Source organism: Primulina tabacum, chromosome 2 (assembly GCF_025594145.1).
Source record: "Primulina tabacum isolate GXHZ01 chromosome 2, ASM2559414v2, whole genome shotgun sequence".
NCBI classification, from domain to species: Eukaryota; Viridiplantae; Streptophyta; class Magnoliopsida; order Lamiales; family Gesneriaceae; genus Primulina; species Primulina tabacum.
In genome coordinates this window covers 49,781,082-49,791,634 of record NC_134551.1, presented here as the reverse complement: position 1 = coordinate 49,791,634, position 10,553 = coordinate 49,781,082, and the positions used below count along the sequence as shown (strand labels likewise).

The window sequence follows — 10,553 nt, the reverse complement described above, 5'->3', positions numbered from 1 at the left end:
TCCTGCATAATCACTATCAGTGAATGCAAGAAGTTCTTCAGCTTCACCCCTTTTGTAAAGTATCACGTAGTTTATTGTCCCTTTCAAGTACCGTAGAGCCCTTTTGGCAGCTTGCAAATGTAACACTGTAGGCTGAGACATGAAACGACTACTTAAACTCACAATGAACATCATATCAGGTCTAGTGGTAGTGATGTATATCATACTACCAATTATTTGCTTAAAATATGTGTCATCCACTGACTCCATCTTCATCTCGATGCAATTTCGAACCTGGAACAATAGGGCTACAAGTATACAACCAGCATTGCTATCCTCCATACCAAATCATTTTAGAACATTCAGCACATATTTTCTTTGATAAATATATACCTCATTAGTACCTTTCAAAACCTCTATGCCAAGAAAAAAACTCATCCCCCCAAATCAGACATATCAAATTCCCTTAACATGGACTCTTTAAATTCATTCATCATAACTTCATCATCACATAAACATTTAAAATAAGAATCTTACCTCCTCCATTGCTTTTAATGACAAGGTTTGTTCACTGCGACACCTCTGAAATTCCTCACTTACAAAATGTGCTTCAATTCGACTGAACCAAGCCCGTGGAACTTGTTTTAATCCGTTCAAAGCTTTCTTCAGTTTATACACCTTCTGCTCATTCTTTTTCTACACATATCCCATTGGTTGTCCTGCATATAATTCTTCACTTAATTCTCCATGAAGAAAAGCAGATTTCACGTCAAGTTGAAAAATCTTCCATCTTTTTTTAGCAGCCAAGGCAATAATCATGCGGATTGTATCCATCTTTGCCACCGGTGCATAAACTTCGGTGTAATCAATTCATTGTTGTTGTGAATAGCCCTTGGCCACCAAACTTGCTTTGTGTTTTACCACCTCTCCAAGTTCATTGAATTTTGTTTTATAAATCCATTTCACTACAATGTTCTCGGCACCTTCAGGTAAATCAGTTAGTTTCCATATTTGAATCCTCTCACTAGCCTCCATTTCACCATCCATTGTCAGCCTCCACTTCTGACATTTTTGGGCTTCGTCAAAGGTAGTTGGATCTATAAACATGATTTGAGCCATGTTAACCTCAATATCTGTTGGACTTATAAAGGCTTATTGGGCTTGTTGGACAAGGCCTAGTAGATGGCAAGTGGAAAATGTCTCACATTGGAAAATGAACATAGCATTGGTGAGTTTATATAGTGTTACACTTTATGGAGGTGTAACAATGATTGGTCAAGAGGGTCTCTCTCACGCGCACAGGCGCAGGGGGGTGCAAATCATGGGCCCGATTTGCAGTGGAAAAAGGCTTGACTTGTGTGTGCAAGCGTACGAGCGCGACCTGGGTGCGTCGAATGTCGGACCGTTCAAGGCAAAATTTCCCACCAAGGTTCACCTGGCTTTGGAATTATGGACCAAGACCTTTGGTGTTTCAGCTGACCCTTGGTGTTGTAACTGAAATGACCTTTGGCCTTTCAGATGGCCAGCTAAGGTACTGCTGGTTACTCTGTCTCGTGATAAGGTTCAGGTACATTTCAGTTCGCCTTTGTGGTGTCTCGTGCTAAGGTACTGCTGGTTGTTCCGTTGTACCCTGGGAAACAGACGTCCAAGTTCATCCTCGAACCACGCCGGGGGGGCGAATCTGTTTTACGGACACTGTATTACATACAGGCCTTGGTTTGCTTTACTTTTGCATTGTGCTCCTGTTTAGTTCGTGATACTAGCTCGCTGTTTTTTAAGTCCCTTTCTGTTTGTGCATACATTTTGTGTAGCAATCTTAAAACAGATTACTTATAACGAGTTTTGTTTCAGATATGGCTACTGAGACTAACGTGCAAAGGGAAACTGTTCATGTTGTCCCTCCTCAAGTTGTCCCTCATGGTACCCCACGTGCTGCTGCGGTCGCTGTTCCAGCAGAAAAAACCGAGAAGTTCACTGGTGTGGACTTCAAAAGGTGGCGGCAGAAGATGCTGTTTTATTTGACAATGCTGAACTTGGCCAGATTCCTCACTGAGGATGCTCCTAAGCTCAACGAGGGTGAGGGAGATGTTGAATCTGTTAGTGCGGTTGAGGCATGGAATCATTCTGATTTCTTATGCCGAAACTATGTACTAAACGGATTGGCAGATTCGCTCTACAACGTGTTTTGCGAAAAGAAAGCGGCTAAAGAGCTGTGGGAATCCCTAGATAGAAAGTACAAAACCGAGGATGCCGGGGCCAAGAAGTTTCTTGTTGGTCGCTTTCTGGACTTTAAAATGGTGGATTCAAAGCCGGTTATCAGTCAAGTTCAAGAACTACAAGTGATTCTTCACGAGATTCACGGTGAGGGGATGCCTTTGAGTGAATCATTCCAAGTGGCTGCTATTGTTCAGAAACTACCACCAGCTTGGAAGGATTTCAAGAATTGCTTGAAGCACAAACGAAAGGAGATGAATGTTGAAGAGCTCATTGTTCGACTTCGTATTGAGGAAGACAACAAGAGTTCGGAAAGAAGATTGTTCTCTCCTGTTGCTGCAAAGGCAAATGTTGTCGAGCATAGTCAAAGCTCGAAAAAGAGACCATTCTCCTCCTCCAACAGAAAGTTGAACATGGGACCCAAAGGAGGCGTGTCAAAGAAGAAGTTCTCGGGAAAATGCTATAATTGTGATGGCATGGGTCACAAGGCATCTGATTGTAAGAAGCCGAAGAGAAACCGAGAGGTGAATGTGGTAGAGAACATATCTCAAGAGGTTTCGAATATGAATCTCTGTGCTGTAATATCAGAGGTTAATCTGGTGGGTTCGAATCCAAGGGAGTGGTGGATCGACACGGGTGCCACTCGCCATGTTTGCTCGGATAAGGAGATGTTTGCAACTCTTGAGGAATCTAAGAATGGGGAAAAGCTGTTCATGGGAAATTCCGTCACTTCTGAAATCAAGGGTCAAGGAAAAGTTGTCCTAAAGATGACATCGGGAAAAGAACTGACTTTGAACAATGTGTTGTATGTACCTGACATCCGCAAGAACTTGGTGTCCGGGTCGCTTCTTAACAAGCATGGTTTCAGCATTGTGTTTGAGTCAGATAAGGTGGTTTTGTCTAAAAGTGGAATGTTTGTTGGCAAAGGTTATGTTTGTAATGGTTTGTTCAAACTAAATGTAATGGCTATTAAGCCCGTGATGAATAAAGTTAATACTTTTGCTTATTTGCTTGAGTCTTCTTGTTTATGGCATGGTAGACTTGGACACGTTAATTACGATACAATTCGTAGACTAATTAACATGAAAAGCATTCCTGCATTCCAAATTGATAAACAACACAAATGTGAAACTTGTGTTGAGGCAAAACTAACAAGATCATATTTTCGAACTATTGAACGAAATAGTGAACCACTTGATATAATTCACAGTGATGTATGTGATTTAAAAGGTGTACAAACTCGTGGTGGAAATAAATACTTCATTACTTTTGTTGACGATAGCACAAAATTTTGTTATGTGTATCTCCTCAAAAGTAAGGATGAAGCTATTGACAAATTTATCCAATATAAGAGTGAAGTTGAGAATCAACTTAGCAAGAAAATTAAGGTGTTAAGAAGTGATCGTTGAGGTGAATATGAATCACCGTTTGCTGAGTTTTGTGCTCAACATAGTATCAAACACGAAAGAACTGCACCTTATTCTCCTCAGCAAAATGGCATTGCAGAGAGAAAGAATCGCACATTGAAGGAAATGATGAATGCGTTGTTATTAAGTTCTGGTTTACCACAGAACTTGTGGGGGGAAGCTGTTCTAACAGCTAATTACCTTTTAAATAAGGTACCCCGAAAGAAGTTAGATAAAAGTCCATATGAGTTATGAAAAGGTAGAAGTCCTTCCTACCAATATCTGCGAGCGTGGGGGTGTCTTGCCAAAGTAGCAGTACCCACTCCAAAGAAGGTAAAGATAGGAAAAAAAACTGTTGATTGCATTTTCATTGGATATGCTCAAAACAGTAGCGCTTATCGTTTTCTTGTACACGAATCTCAAATACCTGATATTCCCAAGAATACGATAATGGAATCAAGAAATGCTTCGTTCTTTGAACACATGTTTCCATGCAAATCTAAGGAAGAACCAAGTTCATCCAAAAGATTATATGAAACAATGGATGAAGAACAAGAGCTTGATCAAGACATTGAACCTAGACGTAGCAAGAGAGCTAGGACTGAGAAATCCTTTGGTCCGGATTTCATCACTTTCATAATGGAAAGTGAACCTGTATAAAGCCAGATTGGTAATTAAAGGATACCATCAACGTGAAGGGCTTGATTACTTTGACACATATTCTCCTGTATCGAGAATAACCTCTATTCGTGTGATACTTGCGATTGCCGCATTGCGGAATCTTGAAGTACACCAAATGGACGTAAAGACAGCCTTTCTAAATGGAGATTTAGAAGAGGAAGTTTACATGGAACAACCTGATGGATTTTCTGCGACTGGGCAAGAAAATAAGGTATGTAAATTGGTGAAGTCTCTGTATGGCTTAAAACAAGCACCAAAGCAATGGCACTGAAAAATTTGATAAGGCCATGATGGAAAGTTGATTTAAATTCAGTGAATGTGACAAATGTGTATACATAAAGAACACTGAAATGGGATATGTCATTTTATGTCTTTACGTAGATGACATACTTATCATTGGAAGTAATGATAAGATGATCAAATCCACCAAGAAGTTATTGAACTCAAGATTTGACATGAAAGATTTGGGCTTAGCCGATGTAATCCTTGGAATTAAAATCCATAGAACATCAGAAGGGCTAATCCTAAGTCAGTCACATTATGTTGACAAAATACTTGAGAAATTCAATAACAATGACTCTGCATTAGCTAAAACCCCGATAGATACCAATCAGCATCTATCAAAGAATCGAGGTGAAAGTATGTCTCAATTAGAATACTCTCGAGTCATTGGAAGTCTGATGTACTTAATGAGTTGTACAAGACCAGATATAGCCTATGCAGTAAGCAAATTGAGTAGATTCACGAGTAATCAAGGAGTTGAACACTGGAAAGCAATTATCAGATTGCTAAGATACTTAAGGTACACTCGTGATCATGGGCTGTACTATACAAGATATCCTGCTGTTATTGAAGGATACAGTGATGCGAATTGGATATCTGATATGAAAGATTCAAAATCTACAAGTGGATTTATATTCACTTTAGGAGGTGCAGCAATTGCGTGGAAGTCTTCTAAACAAACTGTAATAGCCAGATCCACGATGCAATCTGAGTTCATAGCCCTTGACAAGTGTGGTGAAAAGGCTGAATGGCTGCGTCATTTTTTAGAAGATGTTCCAGGATGGGAAAAACCTGTGCCGGCTATATGCATACATTGTGACAGCCAATCTGCGATTGGTAGGGCACAAAATAATATGTATAATGGTAAGTCTAGGCATATACGTCGTAGACATAATACCATTAGACAACTACTCTCAACTGGAGTTATCTCTGTTGACTATGTAAAGTCAAAGGATAATATAGCGGATCCGCTAACCAAAGGGTTAAACAGAGAGTTAGTTGCGAAAAAGTCAAGGGGAATGGGGCTCAAGCCTATAGAATAAATTGGTGTGAAGGAAAACCCAACCTACGCTGACTGGAGATCCCAAGAACTAGGTTCAATGGGACAACCTAATCGCACTAATTTGGAGAATCACTGTGGGGGTTATCCCTAGTCCATTCCTGCTATGAAACAGTGAATGTTGAGGATAAGCTTACGGCTTTTAATGATTCTGACGAGAAGCAATATAGAATCACCTATGTGAGAGAGAAGTGGGGCCGCTTCGAAAGAATTGCAGGGCTCAATTCTAGACCCTCTTGCAGAACCAGGAATGTGTTCATGGCCAAAACGAACACAATCATGAGAACTGAATAGTATTAGGAAGAGTCTTGTGTGAAGTATATCTTAACTCACACAAACGGCTGTACAGTTCAAAGACATCATGTCTACTGTCAACCAGTGAATTATTATGCTTTCACAAGGGAAGGTTCAAAGGGTAATACCTACCTATCCTATGCAAGATTCAACTGTTGAACTTTATCACGAAAATCGTTGAATATCTTTCAATTTTCATTCATGTGGGGGATTGTTGGACTTATAAAGGCTTATTGGGCTTGTTCTTTGAATGAGAAATTGGACAAGGCCTAGTAGATGGCAAGTGGGAAATGTCCCACATTGGAAAATGAACTTAGCATTGGTGAGTTTATATAGTGTTACACTTTATGGAGGTGTAACAATGATTGATCAAGAGGCTCTCTCTCGCGCGCACAGGCGCAGGGGGGTGCAAATCATGGGTCCGATTTGCAGTGGAAAAAGGCTTGACTTGTGTGCAAGCGTACGAGCGCGACCTGGGTGCGTCGATATAAGTGCCTATAAATAGAGGCAGCCTCGAGTCTTTCAGAAATACCAACACACTCTCCTACTTTCTGTTATTTCGACGCTTTGCTTGTTCTGTTGTCTCGGCTGCTGCTCCTTCCACCGGCTGCTGCTCTTTTCTCGTTCTGTCTCGTGATAAAGTTCAGGTACATTTCAGTTCGCCTTTGTGGTATCTCGTGCTAAGGTACTGCTGGTTGTTCCGTTGTATCCTGGGAAACAGACGTCCAAGTTCATCCTCGAAGCACGCCGGAGGAGACGAATCTGTTTTAAGGACACTGTATTACATACAGACCTCGGTTTGCTTTACTTTTGCATTGTGCTCCTGTTTAGTTCGTGATACTAGCTCGCTGTTTTTTAAGTCCCTTTCTGTTTGTGCATACATTTTGTGTGACAATATCTTCATCCGAAAGTCCCTCACCAGTTACATAATCTCTCAAGTAAGCTGGAGCTTGTCGAATTCGTCCTCCCCTTTCATTAGTTTCTGTTGATGCACTTGTAGAGGCTGAACTCGATTCATCATTTTCTCCAACACTGGTTCCTTCAACATTATATTCAACAGAACAATTGTCATCATCTCCCTATTCCAAACCCACCAAGCTCTGTTTATCAAACTCCTTATCTCAGTCCCATTGTTTCAGCTCTTCAAAAATGACATCTCGACTTAAGTTAATCCTTTTTAAGGTAGGATCATATAGTTGTATGCCTTTGATTATTCAAAGGCTCCTAATAAAGCACAAGAAAAACTCTTGATGCCCAACTTTGTCCTTGGTTCATCACGAATATGCACTTGTGAGACGCATCCAAAAACTCGGAAATGATCCACATAAGGTTTTATTCCACATGTAGTATAACATCTTTTACTGCTAACATAGGACTTTTATTCAGAACATAAATAGCCCCATTTACAGCTTCAGGTAAAAAAAAATTGGCATTTTTTTCTCGGACCACATCTCACCAAATTCATCGCCATTCAGTGTTCTCGTTCCGCCACTCGGTTTTGTTGAGGAGTATATGTTGCTGTCATTTGTCTCTTAATACCATGCTCCTTGCAGAACTCATTAAATTTTTTAGAATTAAATTCCCTACCACTATCAGTACATAAGCATTTAATAGATGAACTATTTTCATTTTCAACAAGTTTCTCAAGACATTTGAACATGTTGAATGCTTCAGACTTCTCATTCAAGAAATATATTCATTCTTCCTACTAAAATCATCTATGAAGCATATTGAGTACATTTTCTTACTGTTTGAAGTTGGATAGATTGGACCGCAAATATCTACGTGGAGTAATTTTCTGTAGCTCTCCATGTGCCTTTTATGGAAATAGGGTCTCTATATTGTTTCCGCATCATGCAATCAGTACAAGTCACATCTGATGTAGGAAGTAGTGGAAGACCATGAACCATTTTCTTTGTATGTAGTGTTTTTAAGCATTTTTGGCTTAACCTGCAGTGCCAAAGCTGAGCTAAATCTGACGTACTTGTGTGAAAGCATATCCCCTTTCTTCTTTTCAAACTGAGAGGTAGCCATTAAAATGAACATTCGAGTGGCTGTTATCTTGGGAAAGAAAAGAGAATCTCTCAAATGTTGCGAGTTAACGATGGGCCTTGTGAAGTGGACTTTTATGCGCTTCTAAATAAAGAAGTAGTTATTGTAGCAAAATATGTCTGTATACCTTAGTAAGATTAAAATTTGGAAAGATCCCCAATTGTTGCATATATGCACTGTGGCTACCTTATTGTTTCTAATTTACACACTATCCCATCCTTTTAGAAATGTGGACAGGTTCATGGATATGGAACCATTCAGCATCAGTCATCTTTGATGTGTTTAATTGTTTTTACCTGTTTGTTGCAGGGAATTGACCAAGTTTTTCTATATTGAGGGGGATAGTAACATGACAAAGGTTGTGGGGCGTCTTATTGGTACACCTGACTTGAAACTAGGCTCTGATTTTGTAAAAGTGGCACCTGAAAAATGCCAGTGGAATCTTGTTGGAAGAAGGTCTCTAGTGGATGGAGTAGCTGTTGAACGTTGGGCTTTGTTAGATTTTACCAAAGGTGATCGATTTAATATCCTTCACACGGATGCTTTTTTCAATAGTTCGAGGAGTCGTAGTAAAACCTTGGTATGCGAATGGTAGAGCCTCATTTGTGCCATGCTACTCATATGAATGAATTATCTGATGCTAATCTGCTTGAGAAGCTCCTTCGGAATGATGTTGCGGAAGATAGTGGAATCGGGAAAGGAAACTTACAAATGATTGTTTGTGTTATGGCTAGAAAAGATCCCGGGTAACAGAGACACAGATCGGTGTGGTGACCCATTGTTGCTTGTCCTCTAATTTCTATATGGGAAAGGAACAAGAACTGGCAAATCTTTGTCTCAAAATCAATGCTAAACTCGGGGGCAGTAATTTTGAACTAAAGGGAGCTTCCTCCTTTTGGTGTTGAAAATCATGTGATGTTCTTAAACGGAGCCGATGTAAATCATCCAACCCCATGAACTCATCATACCCCTCAATAGCTGCAGTCGTTGGTACTGTTAACTGGCCCGCCGTGAATCGATGTCTTGCTATGGTGATCCCCCAGACCCACCGCCAGGAAAAGATTTCGAAATTTGGTGACATTTGCCGTGATTTGGTCGATATCTACGCTCTTCACAACAATGTTAAGCCTAACAAGCTCGTGGTCTTTCGTGATGATGTTAGTGAGGGGCAATTTGGAATGGTGCTCGCTGAGGAGCTATTTGATCTTAAGAAGGCCATTTATGATGACGAGTACCAGCCAAGGATCACTCTCATTGTTGCTCAAAAACGCCACCAGACTAGTCTTTTTCCTGAAAATGCAAGTGTTGGAGCTTCTGGCAATATCCCGCCAGGAACTGTGCTGGATGCAAAAATTGTTCACCCTTTTGATTTCGACTTCTATCTCTACAGCCATTATGACAGTATGGAGACGAGCAAGCCGTCACACTACTATGTGCTTTGGGATGAGAATGGCTTTTCATCTGATGACTTGCAGGAACTGATATACGATATGTGCGTCACCTTTGTTCGGTGCACAAAGCCCGTGTCACTTGTGCCGCCTGTGTACTATGCTGATCTTGTGGCATACAGAGGGCGTATGTTTCAAGAATCTGTTACGGAGACTCAGTTTATCTTTGTTTGAGGGAAAGCTACGTCCAATCTCCTCCTCTGATACTGATGGTGGAGTTTGTGCGTGAATCTAATGGAGTCTGCTTTATTTTTTACTGCTTTATCGTGTGGTGTTGTTTGTAGGTATGAGTGAGCTGCGCTGTTTGCTTTCGGTTGTCAACTTTGTTTATTTATTTTGGATTTTGAACTGTTATATCTCTGCTTTGGGATAAGCAATCAAATCAACTAATTGCCAATTGCTGGAGAAATAAATGAACACAGGGTTGGTAGAAGAAAACAAAAACTTGTGTGAGACGATCTTATTAGTTGTATTTTGTGAGTCAGATCATCCATGAAAAAGTATTATTTTTATGTTAAGAATATTATTTTTTATTGTTACTCGTCTTTCATGAGACCGTCTCACAAGAGACCAACTCAAAAAGAAAATGAAAAGGGAAGTATGGTAATTTAATTTGATGGGCCAAGTAGGCTACCAAAATGGCTCGATAATACCCACACACACAAAAAATCTCCATAAAATTTTAAAAATATTCACGTTTTCAATCGGAATTTATTTAAAAACAACCAGCATTTAATTCTGGCTAAATCGATAGTTTACATAATTTTAATATCAAATTATCAAACAAATAAAAAATATACTTAAATTGAATCAATTAAATATAATTTTTCGAAATTTTGTTGGCCCTACCTAAGTATTCGTGGTTCTTTAAGTCAACGGAAATTTAAAAAAAATAAAAAATTGGCCGATTTTTATTTTTATTTTTTTTCAAATTATTCTCTGGGTTTTGGGTTTGAGCACCACAAAAAAAAAAATACTTAATAACGATGTTCGTTGAATAGTTAAAACCGAAAAATCTATTGAACCGTAAATTTCGATTTATTTAGTTCGATTTTGAATTTTGGGAATTTGGTTTTTAAATTTGAAAAATCACAAAATCGAATTGACCATTTTACATATAGCATATACTAAAATAGT

The 10,553-nt window shown here is 39.5% G+C and overlaps 1 protein-coding gene and 1 pseudogene across 1 annotated transcript; both read left to right on the top strand.

Annotated features, from left to right (window-relative positions):
- Positions 1-1,192: 1,192 nt before the first annotated feature.
- LOC142537833 (uncharacterized) lies at positions 1,193-5,605 on the top strand. The gene is made up of 5 exons (XM_075643319.1): positions 1,193-1,408; positions 1,455-1,510; positions 1,805-3,228; positions 4,280-4,491; positions 4,895-5,605. Exons 1-5 carry the CDS (start codon positions 1,193-1,195, stop codon positions 5,603-5,605), a joined length of 2,619 nt encoding a protein of 872 aa, XP_075499434.1.
- A 2,597-nt stretch (positions 5,606-8,202) lies between these two features.
- On the top strand, positions 8,203-9,591 carry LOC142535024 (protein argonaute 2-like; annotated as a pseudogene).
- The last annotated feature ends 962 nt before the right edge of the window (positions 9,592-10,553 follow it).

Bases quoted from the DNA above. Each gene is read 5' to 3' on its own strand.
- LOC142537833 (XM_075643319.1), top strand. From the start codon at position 1,193: ATGAACATAGCATTGGTGAGTTTATATAGTGTTACACTTTATGGAGGT. The intron at 1,409-1,454 runs GTTCACCTGGCT...TTGGTGTTTCAG, and splicing joins AGGCAAAATTTCCCACCAAG to CTGACCCTTGGTGTTGTAAC. The intron at 3,229-4,279 runs GTAGACTTGGAC...TGGTAATTAAAG, and splicing joins GTCTTCTTGTTTATGGCATG to GATACCATCAACGTGAAGGG.